Below are 18,302 nucleotides of genomic sequence, written 5' to 3'. Positions count from 1 at the left end.
AGGATAATTTGTAATTTGTGAGTGTTCCAAGCACAGAACCTTGTGGAACTCCTTGACTAACGTTGGTGGTCATCGAGGCTTCATCGTTTACATGTTTAAATTGAGATTGATCTGATAAATAAGATTTAAACCAACTTAGTGTGGTACCTGAAATGCCAATCCTCATCCGAAGGGAGGTCAAAGGTCAGGGATGTTGTATGTGTCCAGATTGTAAAGCCCTCTGGAGATAATTTGGGATTTGGGATTTTGGTCTATACAAATTAAACTGAATTGAATATGGTAACAGTAAAACGCTAATAGTGGTTATTATATTACTAATACATCATAACATCAAATGTGATAGTTTCATGGTTGTATTGGTAGTTATTGTCACACCCGGGGTGTGGTGGGGCAACAGCTCAGGTGCAGAGGAAGCAGGGTGGAGTCGAGGTGTGGTAAAGCAAAAATCTCTTTACTTGTCAAAACAAAAAACAGGGGGAACAATTTAATTTAATTTAATTTAATATATATATCAGGGTTTACAGTGGATTCCAACATATCAGCAGGTTAGTGGTTTAAAATGCAATACAACTAAACTGAACATCTCAAATGACAAATAACAAATCATGTAAATATTCTATCAGATTTCTTTCATTAAAAAAATAAATGAAGAGCAGTTTTAAAATGTGATTAGGAAATTATTTAGCAACGGTCTGCATGTGTGAGTCTTTAAGGTCTTTTAGCTGCTCCAGGTGAGTCTGAACCCTGAAGGAAGGCTGGCGTACAGGCCTCGGAAAACAATGTAGACGTGATGGGAGGAGGCGGTGAACGGAGCGATGTTGGTTTCCTGAACACACAAAACACAGCAAAGATAAATATCATCCTCAAGCAGTATATTCAAACTAATTAAATTATCAAATATATATATATATATATAAAAAATATATATACATATATATATTTCTTTTTTTATACATATATAATATATTTCTTTTTTTTAAATATTATTTTTTTATATTTATATATATATATATATACTACCGTTCAAAAGTTTGGGGTCACTTAGAAATGTCTTTATTTTTCAAAGAAAAGCGCTGTTTTTTCAATAAAGATAACATTAATCAAAAATACACACTATACATTGTTAATGTGGTAAATGACTATTCTAGGTGGAAACGTCTGGTTTCTAATGAAATATCTCCAGAGGTGTATAGAGGCCCATTTCCATCAACGATCACTCCAGTGTTCTAATGGTACATTGTGTTTGCTAATCGCCTTAGAAGACTAATGTCTGATTAGAAAACCCGTGCAATTATGCTAGCACAGCTGAAAACAGTTATGCTGGTGATATAAGCTATACAACTGGCCTTCCTTTTGTGGTGGAAATAAGTGTTCCTTTACCTTGTGAGAAATCAAAAGTAGTTTAAGCATGGTTGACCTATAACACTTTATTATTGTAACAAGTTTACAAGTCATCAACCAAGCACTAAATAACAACAAGTCATGAAAACATTCAGCTGAATGGAGCAGAATCCCTGAGCCTTCTCTCAAGACCGTCAGAGATAACTGCTGCCTTCTCAGTGCAAGACTGCAACCTTTATACATCTCAGAGACAATCCACATTCCAAGTCCATCTGTTCCCCCTCAAGTCATCGGTTTGTGACCTTTTCGGTTGGTCATCACCGCAAGTCATCGGTTTGTGACCTTTTCACATGACCCCACACAGGATTAGATTCCCCCCCCCCCCCCCCCCATGAACATTTGGGAGAGACAACTGTTTAACACATTCCAGGAGAGAGAGAACTTCGAAAACACATTTTTACCCCGACATCTTTGAGCTTGAAGTTTGAAGAACAAAATTAATACTTCAAATATTAATCATTATTTCTAACCTTGTCAATGTCTTGACTATATGTTCTATGAAATGTTCAATTAATTTGATAAATAAAAGTGTGAGTTTTCATGGAAGACACAAAATTGTCTGGGTGACCCCAAACTTTTGAACGGTAGTGTATATATACAGGACTGTCTCAGAAAATTAGAATATTGTGATGAAGTTCTTTATTTTCTGTAATGCAATTAAAAAAACAAAAATGTCATGCATTCTGGATTCATTACAAATCAACTGAAATATTGCAAGCCTTTTATTCTTTTAATATTGCTGATTATGGCTTACAGCTTAAGAAAACTCAAATATCCTATCTCTAAATATTAGAATATCATGAAAAAGTATACTAGTAGGGTATTAAACAAATCACTTGAATTGTCTAATTAACTCGAAACACCTGCAAGGGTTTCCTGAGCCTTGACAAACACTCAGCTGTTATAAATCTTTTTTTTTACTTGGTCTGAGGAAATATTAAAATTTTATGAGATAGGATTTTAGAGTTTTCTTAAACTGTAAGCCATAATCAGCAATATTAAAAGAATAAAAGGCTTGCAATATTTCAGTTGATTTGTAATGAATCCAGAATGCATGACATTTTTGTTTTTTTAATTGCATTACAGAAAATAAAGAACTTTATCACAATATTCTAATTTTCTGAGACAGTCCTGTATATATATATATATATATTGTAAACGGCTGAGAAATACACAGGGAAGCACAGGTAATACTGGTCCTGTGTATATTGGGTTCACAATTGCATAACTGGGATGGTCGTGACTGCTTTCTTTGCACAGAACTTAAATGATCTGTATTTGGCAGAATTTTTACTGGACAAATTATAGACGTGGCAGATTCACCCAGGATTAAATTCCCAGATGACCTCTATAAATATGACGGATTACGTGAGGTTCACAGGTATTACTGGTCCTGTGCATATTGAGCTTAAATCTGCATAACTGGGCTAGTAGCGGCTTCTTTCTCAGGTTACATACCACTCCGCAGTACGGTCCAGCAGGCTGTGAGGTGGCGTCTGGGCCATCATACAACTTCAAGAAGTTGTTCTGGCAATCTCCAGGGTCGTCAATACTGATCTGGGCGAAGGTGACGGTCACCACGCGACCTCTGGGTGCCACGATGGCCCATTCACAGTGGGTACCGTTGGGGTAGGTGCCCGGGTAGTTGGGACTCGTGAATGAGCCGCGGTCTCCGCTTAGAGTCCCACCGCAACCTAGTCACAGATGAAACAAAAAGATGCCATCAACATGGAGATGACGGTGACGTTGACCAATCAGCAGTGGCCAACATGGATGGCCAAAAAATGCTGGTGTTACCACGATGTTCTCATCTTGGACTTTAGGACTACACATGTGAGTAAAGAGAAAGATGGTGTTTGGTGAGGAGTTGGAAACAACACTGGTGATTGCAAGTAGACAAAGTCTAATGACAGAGACTCTGGTATTGCGTGATACATGTGGGTATCCAGTTTGTTGGGAGCGAGGCTCATTCAAGGGACTTTCTGTCCTGTCTGGACATTTGGGCTTTGGCTGCCTCACATTTTACCATTTATATGAAATATAAATAAAAAAAGCAAACTCTTGCATGTTCCCACTTCTTTCTAATGGCTTTTTCTTACCTGCTGGTATACTGTTATCTATTTGAATGATTGTATCTTGCTTGGTTTATAGGTCTTAACACCTTTGATCATATTTTAAATGTAAAGCACTTTGTAATATTGCTTTTGAAAGGTGCGATATGAATAAAGGTATTTATTGAGTGAGAGGGGCTATAGTGTGTTGTATCCTGCCCTGTTAATGTTTCTACGTGTTGTTGGTTTTTTTCCGATGCATTATAAATCTGGGAATTAAGATTTGTCATAAATTAGTGACAGCAGCTGTTTTATGCTTATGAATTTTTCAGAAAAGTTTAAATATTTTAACTTGAGGCGAATGACGTGAATTTTTCACTTTGCTCAATTCGTGTCATTCGCGGTGAAAATTCACGTCAATTCACGTAATTAAGAATTTTCGAACATAAATTAGTGACAGCAACTGTTTTATGCTGCGTTCACACCAAAAACGTTAGAGAATTTTTCAGCAAAGTTTTAATATTTAAACTTGAGGCCAATGACGCAAATTTTTCGCTTCGCTGAATTTGCGTCATTTGCGCCGCCCGCCGAAAATTCACGTCAGTCGCGAACCATTCGCGCCTGTACGTTGACTTTCCATGGATTCTACTCGCGACGCTCATGGTGCGAACGCAGCATCAGACTTTAGTTGGAGTGGAAACCCGTGAGCTCTCCATGTTTCAGTGAACCTGGTTTTAAATCCCGTGTACAGAAAGTTCCGGTCTGACCTTGAAGGGAGGACGTCCACGTGGCCTCAAAGCCGTCGCGGGTCATGGCATAGTCACTCTTGAAGCGTAAGTAGAGCAGGTTGGTTTGAGGGAAGACGGGGTTGGGCAAGGTGCTGCCGCAGAACCGACCAATCAGCGGCGAGTCCGCCGTACTGCCGTTACGTATCTGAGAAACACAACAGAGGGATGGGCTTTACATCACATTTCATTGAGCTGACGACTTACATTGATACACCATAGATAGGACGCATCGACTAGGGCGGGGATTGAACCGAGAATCGAACCGCAGATCCTCTGATTGATACTATAGGGAAATCTCTCCGTATATTTGAAGTCGTTTTACCTCCAAGTAGTCAAATTCACAGTGGCTGTGGCTCTCGATATCAAAACTGTTAAAGAAGAAGGAGATGGAGTTGTTCTGTGGGGCCTTCAAGATGAAGGTGCAGTCCATGTTGTGGGGGTAGATGTCAGGCCAGCCGGGACTCTTCAGGTAGCCATGTTCCTGTTCATAGGTTCGGCTACAGCCTGGAAATCACCATCGGCCAGTCAGCTCCCTCATTACCCATCATGTTCAACCTATTGTGCACTTTTTATTGGGACTTCCTCTTTATTTAAACCAAATTTACACATGTCAATGATAGAAATACATTTAAAGGCCTAAGGTGTTTGAGGTAACTAAGTAGAACTGCATCTACTTGCCAAAGGTTTACTAGAGGTACCTACTTGCGATCTGGAAATTGAAACTCAGGCCATTTCCTGACATGAAGGTGTCAGATTTGAAATACACGAGGATTGTTCTGCTGTAGCTGTAGAAGTCTGGAGGATGGGCATCTGATGCACAGAACTTATGCGACTGCCCATAGTCTCCCTGGAAACACAAGAGTCACCTCATTCAGAATAAATATTACAAGATTATAACATTTCTATTCTCAATTCTAATATCTCTACAGGGATTAAAGTGCGATCAACAACTGGTTGTGGACCTCAAGACAACAATAGCCCCATTGTTGTACTCCCCCAGAGCCCTGAGCAACCTACATGGAAGAGATCTGTTGTGCAAATTGGGAGCTGTAATCGACTGTTGCCCCATTGGATTGTGGGTCACGTTCGGGGGTCAAGGCCCGAATGATGTCACGACTGACTTCTTTCGAGCCCGTTCCATCAAACAAAGTCTACTGGTTGGAACTACAACCAGACTCTACCATGTGGACTCAGTTCACAACCTGGTGTCCATATATTCGCACACTGAACCCAGAATGTGCCATGCCTCCATGGCTCCATGGTTCCATGGTTCCATGGTTCAATGGTTCCATGGTTCAATGGTTCCATGTCTCCATGGTTCCATGGTTCCATGGTTCCATGGTTCCATGGTTCCATGGTTCAATGGTTCAATGGTTCAATGGCTCCATGGTTCCATGGTTCAATGGTTCAATGGCTCCATGGTTCCATGGCTCCATGGTTCCATGGTTCAATGGTTCCATGGCTCCATGGTTCCATGGTTCCATGGTTCCATGGTTCAATGGTTCCATGGTTCAATGGCTCCATGGTTCCATGGTTCCATGGTTCAATTGTTCCATGGTTCAATGGTTCAATGGTTCCATGGTTCCATGGTTCCATGGTTCCGGACACGCATCACTGCGATCATAAAGGGAAAAGATGAAGACACAACCCTCCGAGACATCGCCATGGCCTGAAGACACATCGACTACAGAGCAGGAGATCGGACCGCCGACCCTTTGACTGTCGTTCGGTGATCCTTCAATCAGAACTATAAGATTGTTTGAGTCTCACTTCCAAGCGGACTCGTATGCTACTATTTCTTCTAGGTGTGTTACCCACGTTCTAGGACCCATACATCCGTAACACTCACCAGAGGCCAGTCCTTCATCTCCAGGTAGTTCGTGGAGCAGCTCTGGCTTGGCTGAAGGACAAAGTTCTGGACGGAGATCTTGATGGATTCCTGTGCCGGAGCATCCAGGACCCATCGGCAGGCGGTGTAGGGAGGATACGCATTGGGGAAGGAAGGCGAAACCAGGGTCTGGATGGCGCTGGTGGCGTTCAGAGTCCCACCGCAGAGCACTGAGGGAAGGCAAATGAAAAGTATAGCAGGAACATGTATGACAAAAACTATCAGACAGACTCACTATTGGATTGTGTCTGTTTGTTATTTACCGTGTATCATTAAATACATGTTTATTTGTTTGTCTATCTTAAATGTTATGCACCTTTCACCGAGTCAAATTCCCTGTATGTTCAACATAACTGGCAATAGATACTTCTGATTCTGGTTCACGCACTTCGTCAAACTTATTTTCACCGTGAGCCACATCGGCATCATGGCCGCCTCTTAAAGGGCCGGTGTAACTGAAGCGGTGTATAAACTACTTCCGAACATATTGTTAGATCACTCTCTTTGCATCTGATTATTGTTTATTCATGAGTAGAAATATTGTACACATGAACATTTCTCTAATATTATAACACAAATCCATTTAATTTTAAACCTTCTAAATAAAAGCACAGGATGTGAAGGTGATCATATGTCGTTCAAGCCGTTGGGGGCCGCCTAAAATGACGTGGTGGGCCGCATTCGGCCCGCGGTCCATGCGTTTGACACCTGTGCTGTAAAGCCACACTGACTATACTCCTACAGACTTAGTATTCTTCATATTCTCCCTCTTCTGTACAAAAGCTTGGCCCGTATTTCCTTGCCAACACATGCGTAAAAATGCATCACAACGTGTGGCCTGATCAGGCATCGTCTGCTAATTAATTTATAAGAGTTTTACCAGAGACGTTACCTCGAAAAACAGCCAGAAATTGGCCCATTCACTTGAATGGGGTTTCAGCTTGAAGCGAGCAACTCATTGTCTAGTTTCTATTGTTACAATCTGTAAAGCTCTCTGATGTCCATTTGTATCTGGCTTGTTTATATAGTATGTGTAAAGTGTACAGAGTATATAGTTCTCACCATCAACTGGTGTCTTTTGGCCCTAGTTTTAATATAATCTCTATAATTTGTATGAAGTTAAGCTGTAGTGTAGTTCTTGGCAAAGACAAACCACTCAGATAATAACTATAGGAAATACATGAAGTCTCCATGAAATAGACCTTTCCAAAGCAGCTTTGGCATCATGGTACCGTCAGATTAACCTATAAACTACGACTGCAGGCAGCTGCAGATAACACAATCCTTATGGAGTTTGTATTGGTTTTATATATAATACATCATATAATATAGAATGCAGAGTAGTACGGAGAGAGTAGAAAGTGTCTTACGTGTCACCGAACTGTAGGTAGCATTGAAGCCTCGTTTATTGACCGAGCTATCCGTGACCAAGTGAACCGTCAGGAAGTTTCCACTCGATACGAAATGAGCCGGGATGAGGCTTCCACAAAACGTCGCAACCAGAGGGAAGTTCACGTTGTCACCATCATACACCTTATGGAAATACACAAAGGACGTTAACAGGGAGAAAAAACACAATATAATTACAGACCAAAAAAGTGGAAACACTTTTGCAGAATTGCATCCATAGAGAAGCAAATCTACAACTGTAGTCCAACTAAATGATCTTCAGTTATTATCAAGTCGACACTAGCAACACACAAATAAAAGTGTGATGCAGCATCTTCAGTAATCAAATCTGCCTTTGATATTTCATTGGCAGGGGTTGTTTACTTTAACGTAGTCGTAGCGACAAGTGGAGGAGCCCTCGAGGTCGAAGGAGTTGAAGGTCAGGTTGACGGCCTTGTTGACCGGCATCTCGATCGTCCACAGGCAGTCCAGCCGGGGCTCGTAGAGCCCGTCCAGGTTGGCGTCTGGAGAACCGAACATGCCCATGGGCATGGACAGGTAGCCACCGCAGCCCTGAGCAGGACCTGCAGACGGACAAGCACTGAGCCTTCAAACCCATCATGGGTTACAGCAAAGAAAAACCATCGTGTCTGGGATGTTCAGATCCACAATACCACAAGAATGCAGACAGGAAGCCTTTGGTCATTTCATATATGGATATGGAAATATACAACATAGCTTTACATCCTCAATACCGAAGGACAACTCCCCTTAAACACAATACTTTGACAACCTTTGCTTCATTCAGGATGGAGTCCAATCGCCAAAGACTCTGCACTATTCAAATGTTATACAATCGTAATACATTATTGTTAAACTCTTAACAAGTCTCTCCTGATTGGACTGTGTATAGTTCAATGACACTATTTGATCATTTTTATTCATGTATTTAGTTGCATTCATTTCCATGAAGCTGACATAAAACAACTTTTGGTGGCCATATTGGATTTTCTTCCATGACCGTTGCATCCAATCAAGTCGTTACCTATTCTAAATGATTCCTTATGTGCAAAAATCATATAATAGCATTTTCAAATAATTCAAACATCTCTTGTGGAGATATGAGACATTATAGATTAATGGTGGCCATCTTAGATTTTCTGCAGCAGTACTTTCTTAGGGATTTTAGTTTGTTATTCAGGACATTTTATAGAAGACCTCTGTGCCCACATAAATTCAGTTGCATTTTTTTCCATTTCAAAAGTTAGTTCTCCCAAAGGGACCACAATGGAAGTATTAGCCTGACATCTATATTGAATTATCTTGATTTTTCCTTTGTTTCTATAAAGCCTATAAAGTCCATCACACAGTTCAGTAATCTCTCTCTAACCCACACAGGTCAATGCTCTCTCTCTCTCTCTCTCTCTCTCTCTCTCTCTCTCTCTCTCTCTCTCTCTCAATAATAAATGTCTGGAGTCTTTCTTACCTGACGGTGTGTTTGGCTACGTCTATTTCCCGTTACAGGACATTTCTACATTTCAATCCAAACCACATCAGATCCGGTTGAGGCAACATGTGGTGATTGTGACCTACCCAACGTCTCGCTGTAAACAGCCCTCCAGCCTATACCGCTCTCCGCGGCATCCGTCCTGAATTCAATGAACAGCTGGTTGGTAGTGGAGCGTATATTCGGTGGGAGCACCGAACCGCAGAATTTGCCCAATAAGGGCGCCAAGGTGTCCTGTCCGTCATACACGGCCACGTAGTCGTAGCGGCAGGAGGAAGAGGCCTCCAGGTGGAAGGTGTTGAACCTTCGGAGAGAGAAAGAGAGAACATAAAGGGCTGGACTTCCTTTCCAGCTTGTTGTCGAGAGTTTTGAAGATATTTTGCACCAACATCCTGAAGGAAGAAATACAGCCCACAGGGCTCCAACACTGATGCTGCGTTCACAACAAAAGTGTTGCGAATTAGAGTATTAAAAAAAATGTTTACGTCATTGCACGGACGCGAATGGTTACAAATGACGCAAATTTGAGAGCGAAAAATTAGTCTGATTCGCCAAAGTTGCCGAATATTCGCAAAGATTTTGTCAGAACGGTTACATTCAAACATTTTAACCCAAAAACATTTGACAGGATTTTGTGGCGGCCTCCACTTTGTTTTTTTCTCAAGTGACAATATGATTGCATCCAATTATATATTGTAATGCTTTCATGACAAGAACTGCAAAAGATATGAATAACACATTGCAGCCCACTCTCTTCCTCTAATTAACCATATTTACATAGCTAATGGTTTTATTAGTGCCACTTATGTAACTAGAGTGAAAGAATCGGCAACACATAACAGCAGCAACCATTTTAAAAACATAATCATGGCTTAAAAAGCAATATTTCATCGAACTGAAAGAAATGACTGCGTGAAAAAAATGTAGAAATCTCCCCTTTTTTCCTAATTGACGAGTTATTTCTGAAATACATTTTAATGTTCACTCTCCAACGTCGTCTTACTTGAGGTCCATCACTCGGTTGGCTCCGACCACGATGTGGTAGGTACAGTTGATGTTGTGGTGGTAGTCGGTCACGGAGAGCGCTGGACTGCTCACTGTACCCATCGTGCTGTTGAAGTAACCGCCGCATGCTGTACACACACACACACACACACACACACACACAGTAGGTCCTTACATTCTCCTCTTGATGTTGTTTATCTGCTCTTGAGTTTGAAGGACGTATTCCTCCTCTTCATTACTTACGGATGGCTCTGTATTCGGCCATGAAGCCCATGTCGGGGATCACAGAGTCCGAGTAGAAGTTGAGCAGCATGGGGCCGAAGCTGGAGAACGGCCCCGGGACGTTGCTGCCGCACAGGGTGGCGATAGCGGGGCCCCCGGTAGCCAGGCTGTAGATCTTCAGCCCGTCGTACAGACAGGAGGAGTGGGCTACACAACAGACATGATCACATCTTCATTTTCAAAAGATTCTGACACATCTGCAGGTTGTTTTTTTTATGTCTGTGTGGTTACTGATGCTTCACTTGCCTTCGACATGGAAGACCTGGAAAGTGAGGAGCACCACCGTCTGCGCTCCGGCGTCGATGGTGTAGTTGCAGTTGGAGTTGTCGGCGTAGTCGGCGGGATAGTTGGGAGAAACCACTCGACCGGCGGGGGCCGTGAAGTTTGCTCCGCACCCTGACGAACAGAAGACATCGGACCTCGTACCTTTACTACGACAAGTCCACGCTAAGCTAAAACTGCTAGTCTATGAACGCTAGAATAAAAACAAAATATTTATTGCTGCACCGAAAATGCAAATAAATCCCAGATTTTGTGAAACTGGATTTTCTTGACAAAAGGGAACATGTTTTATGTTCTCCCATGTGACCGAAGAACAAACACAGGTTTTATATTGTGGTGGCTGGGGCGTGGTTAGGCTCAGCTGCGGAGGGGAGTGGGGGCGTGGCTTAGGGAACAGGTGCCGGGAAGAGGCCTGATTGGCTGCGGGGGATCAGGTGATTGTGTCTCTCCCCTGGATGAATGAAGGCGAAAGAACCCTGAGTGAGCTCATCCTTTGGTTCTTGGTGGGGGGGGGGGGGGGGGGGGGGCAGAGGAATGTGACAGTATCTTGTTAGATATGTATAAAAACTGTGAATAAAGTTAGTTTCTTTTGGGCTGCCGGGTTCTTACTGGTGCTGAAGAAGGCTGAGAAACCTCTTCCAGGGGCCCCGGTGCTCTGGAACCTGCTGGTGATGATGTTATTTGGGGCGATGACGCGGCTCGGAGCCACCGAGCCGCAGCCCGTGGACAGCAGAGCCTCCGTGTTCTGGGTCTGACCCGACCACACCTGCAGGGAAATGCATCCTGGTTCAGAAGGGTGGTCCAATGGAGCATTGTCTTAAAGATACATACTGGACATCTCTGAAAGTGGTATTTAGGAACTGTGTCTGCATTCCTGGGGGCCAGAGCGGGCGACGCTTAATCCTATTAAAAACTACTGACTGTGGATGAACTTAAATCCATTAAGATTGTAATACACATATATATATATACACACCACAAAATACAGATGATACCAAAAATCACAATTTAATTTGTCAACTCTTCAAAATAAAGAGCATGAAAAGAACCGCTGTTACGAAACAGGCAACAATGCTAAGATTATATCGGTGTGACGCTATATTAATGCTCTGAAGAGAACCTTCAGCTGATGTTGGCTTCATTCCAGCCACAGTCGAATAAACTTTACTTCCTCTGTCATGAACTAAGGCATCCTTTGAACGTGTGTTTTCCGTGGTTCAGTGAAGGCACCTTGACGTAGTTGCTCTGGCAGGTGCCGGCGCCGTCGGGTATCTGGAAGTCGGTGCTGAAGCTCATCTCCAGGTGGTTCCCCTGGTGAGCGATGATCTGCCAGGAACACTCCACATTGGCCGGGAAATTCTGGGGATAGTTCGGAGACTTGATGGTTCCCGTCTCGGCGTGGATCACCCCTCCGCAGCCTGGTCAGAGGGACGAAACGGGGAGTATGAATTATACAGATAATACCAACACAATATTGAGAACACTGGTACCAGTAGAGGAAATGAGTTTCCTTTCACCAGGGTGCTGGTTTCATTCCTAAGAATGAATATGCATTCATTATTGAGGAATGTCAGAACTTAGGGGTTCAGTGCCTTGCTCAAAGACCTCGGCGGTAGAGCCCAGGAGGTGAACTTGCACCCCTCTCTAACACATAAAGGTGAGCTGCCCCTTCAGGTTCACTCATCATTGGAGACAGTCCAAGAAGTATTGTATTTTATTTATTTTATTTATAAACCTTGCAGCGCTTTCGAATCATATTTTAGATACACTGTGTAACATTTGTAAATTTTCCTTTCCTTTATTATTATTATTTAAATATTTAAATGTAATATGTCCGGCCCTGCTATTGTATGTTATGGTATTGTTTATATGTCAAGAAATAAATACATATATTATCTTATCTTAACAAAAGTACCCAATGCGGTAACATTCCTAAAAATGGTGTAAAATACGATGTTTTATTCTTCATTGTCTGTATTTATATCACAACTACTACGTTGACGGGGTGAGTGTGACCCACCTGAGGAGTCAGAAGACCAGGAGGCCATGAAGCCTCCTCTGGACACGCTGTGGTCAGCCAGGAATACGACAGCCATCTTGTTTGATCCTGATTGGATGGCTCCCGGGGAGGTGGTCCCACAGTACTGGCCAATCACAGGGGCTCCAGGGGATCCTCCATTGAAGATGGTGACAGAGTCCCAGTTACATTGAGCGTGGGGCTCCAGGTTGAAGTAGCTGAAGGTGAGCTGCGGTAAGAAGAGGCATTCAGGTTCCCTGGAGTTAAACAGAGCCAACGAGCTGAAGGCGTAACGAGGAACTTATATCACCACCTTCTGTAGAGACTTTTCTTTATATTTTATATATTTTTTTCTTTCTTATTATAGTGTTATTTCTAAACTGTTGACTCACAGAGCCCTGCACTACGTTTCCAATGTATCTGGACTGTTGGTCGAGGCACAAATGGCAAATAACAAACCTTGATTCTTGAAGTCAAAAGTATCAGGAAGCAAAGTGGAAACTCCCATAAACCAAAAGTTTGTCCGTCACTGTACAGGACAACTCACACCGTACACCCCCCACACCCAGAGGCCATTTTAGGCTGGAATGAAAGGTTCTGAGGGCCAATGGCAAGTTGTGTGCATTATCAAGCCATTACATAATAAGCTCAGTGTACGAGCATCTAAATGAGATTTAAAAAACAGAAGTGACAGCATCATGGTGACAGTACGTCACTGCTAATATATTCCATTTATTTGAGTCCAGTCAATGGTCCATTCCATTAGTTTGAGTCCAGTCAATGGTCTATTTCATTTGGTTGAGTCCAGTCAATGGTCTATTTCATTTGGTTGAGTCCAGTCAATGGTCCATTCCATTAGTTTGAGTCCAGTCAATGGTCCATTCCATTAGTTTGAGTCCAGTCAATGGTCTATTTCATTTGGTTGAGTCCAGTCAATGGTCTATTTCATTTGGTTGAGTCCAGTCAATGGTCCATTCCATTAGTTTGAGTCCAGTCAATGGTCCATTCCATTAGTTTGAGTCCAGTCAATGGTCCATTCCATTTTTTTGAGTCCAGTGAATGGTCCATTCCATTAGTTTGAGTCCAGTCAATGGTCCATTCCATTAGTTTGTGTCCAGTCAATGGTCCATTCCATTAGTTTGAGTCCAGTGAATGGTCCATTCCATTAGTTTGAGTCCAGTCAATGGTCCATTCCATTAGTTTGTGTCCAGTCAATGGTCCATTCCATTAGTTTGAGTCCAGTCAATGGTCCATTCCATTAGTTTGAGTCCAGTCAATGGTACATTCCATTAGTTTGAGTCCAGTCAATGGTCCATTCCATTAGTTTGTGTCCAGTCAATGGTCCATTCCATTAGTTTGAGTCCAGTGAATGGTCCATTCCATTAGTTTGAGTCCAGTCAATGGTCCATTCCATTAGTTTGTGTCCAGTCAATGGTCCATTCCATTAGTTTGAGTCCAGTCAATGGTCCATTCCATTAGTTTGAGTCCAGTCAATGGTACATTCCATTAGTTTGAGTCCAGTCAATGGTCCATTCCATTAGTTTGAGTCCAGTCAATGCACCGGGCCACGAGGCAGACTTACTGTAATAGTGTGGCCCATTGGAGCCTCGAGCAGCCAAGCACAGCGGCTGGGTCCGGGGTATACGTTGGGGTAGTTAGGACTGGATATCATCCCCCCTTCACCTGTCTGCCAGCCTCCACACTCTGTAAAGGGAGGATGTTCCTTATAAGGGCGTTGCTGGTTACAGTAGACACATTCTATATGCCAGATCTATAAGTATAAACTATATAAGTATACCCCATATATGTCTTACCAGAGAACAAGTACTTGGCCTTGAAGCCCAGGTCTCCCTGGGAGGAGTCCGTTCTGAAATGGACCCACAGCTCAGGTGTAAAGACGACAATGGGAATGTTGGGGGTGGTCTGCCCACAGAACTTGGCCAGCAGCTCCCCATCCGAGTCACCTGAAGGGGGTGGGGGGGTGAAAGGTTTAACAAAAGGACATCCATGTATTTTCTTTTCTTGCGTCAGTCCCAGCCCTCTATCACTAATATGTGCAGAGAGAATCCTAATATTTAACTTAAATCATACCAGAGTGTACTCACAAAGTCAAAAGGAGAGCAAGACGGCAAAAGGAGTCAAAGCTTTTTGTTATGCAACCTCTTGACTTCCAAATAATTACAACTGGATTCACGACTTCCAACAAGTCGGATGGAAACATTACTTTCCTTCTTCCAAAAACATGTAACGTTGTAAGAATATTGGTTTGTAAAGAAAAATCAGCTGCATCCCACACAAGGACTACAAAAATACCATATTCAGTTCATCCACAAATATGTGGCCAATATCCACAGCAAGTCAATTGTAATTTAATTGTTGAATTGTTTAACCACGACTCAGTGCTAACAAAAAAACAACATCGGGCTGCTTTGCAAGGTCGAGTTGAGCGGGGAAAAAACTAAAGACCTCAAGATATTGAAACCCTCAGGGGTCTCAGGTCTTTTTTGTGATTGTGTCCATCGCCTCCAGACGGTTAACGCTTAAAAATAAATAGGATACGGGGGGAAAAAATCCATCTTCTCTCAGCCTGTCCCATGTATCACCAGCTTAGTTATTCAGACTTTAGTGATCCAAGAGAGTGGAGAGTGAGGAACTCAACTTTCAAATATGGTATCTGAAAACCATGGCTACCATCGCAGACACTCCAGTATGACTCCCGCTTCGTCCGTGACTCTGAAACCCCGGATGACTCACCCAGGCGGAGCTGGAGGTAGTCCGAGTCGCAGGTCTGGTGGTGCTCCAGGTGCAGGTCTTCGATCAGCACCACGATAGAAGAGTTGACGTGCTGCGGGTTCTGGATGAGCCACTCACAGTTCAGGTTGTTGCTGTAGTTGGACAGCAGGTACCCGGGAGAAGTGAAGTTCCCCCCCGCCGGGTCGTCCAGGATTCCACCACACTCTAACGAAACGGAGCACAGACACAAGATAGAAGCACAAACACCTCAAAAGATCCTCAACGTCACACGAGAGAACGTGAAACCGTCTTATCAGAAAGGTATATGGCACATTTCTTGACATTTTTGCCAATGATATCCCGCAATAACCCGTTTACAGCACACGCCCTGAGGAGGAAGCGATGGGGGTATCTAACCTGCGGGCTCCTCGGAGGAGTAGGAGGCCAGGAAGCCGCCGTTGGACACGGAAGCGTCCGTGCGGAACAGGACGGTCATGGTGTTGCCGGAGGAGCGCACCTGTGTGCCGGCCGGTACCGAACCACAGAACCTCTGCAGGCGAGGGGCGTCGACCACCAACCCGTTCAGTACCTACAGAACACAGGAGCTATCAGAGACCCGGGGTTCTGTGTCTGTAGCAAGGCTGAAGTAATGATGTAAATCAAGGTGTATATATATATAAATATATATATGTCCATCGTTTCTCCAATGTTACCTGCCAAGCGTTGAGTTCTGTCCTCTGGCTATAAGCCCACAAGGTACACTAGGGAGTTGTTCCTGATCCGATGTGAGGTCAAAGGTCAGGACGCTTGTTTGTGTACAGATTGTAAAACCCTCTGAGGCACATTTGTAATTGTGATTAAAGTAACTTATTTAATACCCGAGTAGTTTATCAGGCCAGTGATTTTGGAAATTAGGCCTTTTATTTTGTTAATAAATAAATAAAAACAGTAATCTCACCACTTTAGATCTATAACATTTATTCCTACCTCGAAGCACTGCCAGGTAATTAATTAAATCCTAAGTTGTGCCGTAACACTTTATTGGACCGGCTCATCTTAATGATAAAAAAACATTGATTTGTATCTGACCATTTTAATTGTTTGTGTTTTGAAATGATTTGTCCATTTAATTTGTTTCTGACAACATTAAACCACATTTGAGGGAAATGGAATTAATGTGGAGTGAAAAGCATGAAAACATTTTACCAATGACTCCTCACACCTTTGGTGATCACCTACGTCGAGGTTAAACACCAGAATATAAATTCGGTCTTGGGAGTCTTGTTTTATTTGGAAGTTCTCTTCCCCTTGAGATCTGGGTTTGGTTGAACTTCCTGTCTGTGTCTTCTTCCTGCCTGTTGGACCCCTGACCTGTGTGTCACCTTGTGTATATGAAGAGGTCAGTATGTTTTCCTGTCGTCTACCTTTGTTTGCTCTACGCTTCTGCATGTGTCCGTCTTATTCCTCGTTGGATTTCCCGTCTCTTGTCCTCAGTTTTGTTCTCTTTCTGCTTCCTTTCCTTTGTTTCTTGTCCTTTTGTACCAACCTGTGTTCTCAAAGTCGTCTTTGTGTTCGAGTCGACCGACCGGACTTACGTCAACGTAGTCGAACACACAGGAAGTACCAGAGTCCTCCAGCCGCAGGTCGTTGATGGTGAGCGTGACCCGGCGGCCCGATGCCACCGCCAGCTCCCAGCGACACACCCGGCTGTGCGGGTACAAGTTGGGGTAATTGGGGGAGGAGATGGTTCCTGAGGGGGCGTTCAGCTCTCCTCCACAGGCTGCCATTGGAGGACAAGAAAAGTTCAAAAAAGAGAGACTTTCAACATGAAAAAATAACATTTTATGAATTGATATACATTTATTTGTCACCGTGAGCAAATATGGAAATCTATTGTTGATCAAATGTCCACAAATGATGATAGTAAATTATCTAAATGGTGAACAGACATTTATATAGCAGCTATATCTTGTTTTCTGACCCCTCAAAGTGATTCACACTAGATGTCATCATTCACACATTCACAGAAGGCGTGACTGGAGGGATCACGGGGATCAATACAAGTGTAAATGTCTTTCTTTTCTTTGTTATGTTCTCTATTGTTGTCTTTATTAGTGCTCGGTGGCAAATGAGTTCATAAAGTGTTCTACTCTCATCTAGTCAGTGAGAGATTGAATCGAGTTCCAGAAGCTAATGAAACCGCCGTTAGCTAAACGGTGAGCGCCGTGTGGAGTTTGTGCAACCAGCAATCCTCTCCTCATAATCTTCTTTTCAATGATCATACCTTCAACGCTGGCTTCAAACGTCAGACTGAAGCCGGCGGCGTTCCCACTGCCGTCACTCACAAACCGGACGTAGGCAAAACTGTCAGACGTGTCCATGGAAGCTGGAAGGTTAGCGCCGCAGTGTCGGCCCAACACGCGCCCTACACACGGGACAACACAAGTCAGCGATGAAGGGTCCATAACTAGGGCGTATTGAGTTGTCAGTGTTGACCGTGCTTTTGCCGTTAAAGCCCTCGACTTTGGAACGACCTACCAGAGGATGAGGCTCGCAGAATCAGTGTCTTCTTTTAAATCACTTCTTAAAACCCATTTTTATAGAACAGCTTTTAAGTGATCTCGTCCTTTTATGCAGGAATGTGGTTCCCCTAATTTAGTTTGTCTGTTTTTAATTTTTTATTTTAATTTATATATATTTATATATATATATATACATTTTAATATATATATATATTTTATTTTTTTATGTTATATTTGTTTCTTACTATTGTATTTGTTTTGCCTTGACTCTCTGTAGAGCACTTTGTAAACTTTGTTTTTAAAGGTGCTATAAAAATAAAGTTATTATTAATATTATTTGAAGTAATATGGCTTTTGCCTCTAGTCATTTCTTTCCTCCAACCACTTAAGCCCCAAGGCACCCAATTGGGTGCATTTTTTATACTTTATGTTTTAAA

The 18,302-nt window shown here is 42.7% G+C and overlaps 1 protein-coding gene across 1 annotated transcript in view; it reads right to left on the bottom strand.

Annotated features, from left to right (window-relative positions):
* Positions 1-529: 529 nt before the first annotated feature.
* Positions 530-18,302, bottom strand: part of cubn (cubilin (intrinsic factor-cobalamin receptor)) — a 61,061-nt gene continuing 43,288 nt past the window's right edge. Inside the window, exons 47-67 of the mRNA XM_056434757.1 lie at positions 17,628-17,768; positions 16,939-17,123; positions 15,761-15,932; positions 15,365-15,568; positions 14,425-14,574; positions 14,193-14,314; positions 12,614-12,839; positions 11,824-12,011; positions 11,203-11,359; positions 10,558-10,707; positions 10,273-10,458; positions 10,028-10,157; positions 9,111-9,328; positions 7,902-8,101; positions 7,499-7,661; positions 6,090-6,298; positions 4,943-5,087; positions 4,563-4,744; positions 4,220-4,385; positions 2,860-3,095; positions 530-826 (exon numbers count right to left, since the gene is read on the bottom strand). Of these exons, the coding sequence (XP_056290732.1) occupies positions 719-826; positions 2,860-3,095; positions 4,220-4,385; positions 4,563-4,744; positions 4,943-5,087; positions 6,090-6,298; positions 7,499-7,661; positions 7,902-8,101; positions 9,111-9,328; positions 10,028-10,157; positions 10,273-10,458; positions 10,558-10,707; positions 11,203-11,359; positions 11,824-12,011; positions 12,614-12,839; positions 14,193-14,314; positions 14,425-14,574; positions 15,365-15,568; positions 15,761-15,932; positions 16,939-17,123; positions 17,628-17,768 (3,638 nt within the window). The 3' untranslated portion in view covers positions 530-718. The remainder of the gene's footprint in view (positions 827-2,859; positions 3,096-4,219; positions 4,386-4,562; positions 4,745-4,942; positions 5,088-6,089; positions 6,299-7,498; positions 7,662-7,901; positions 8,102-9,110; positions 9,329-10,027; positions 10,158-10,272; positions 10,459-10,557; positions 10,708-11,202; positions 11,360-11,823; positions 12,012-12,613; positions 12,840-14,192; positions 14,315-14,424; positions 14,575-15,364; positions 15,569-15,760; positions 15,933-16,938; positions 17,124-17,627; positions 17,769-18,302) is intronic.

Source organism: Pseudoliparis swirei, chromosome 16 (assembly GCF_029220125.1).
Source record: "Pseudoliparis swirei isolate HS2019 ecotype Mariana Trench chromosome 16, NWPU_hadal_v1, whole genome shotgun sequence".
NCBI lineage: Eukaryota > Metazoa > Chordata > Actinopteri > Perciformes > Liparidae > Pseudoliparis > Pseudoliparis swirei.
This window is presented reverse-complemented; position numbering and strand designations above follow the sequence as displayed.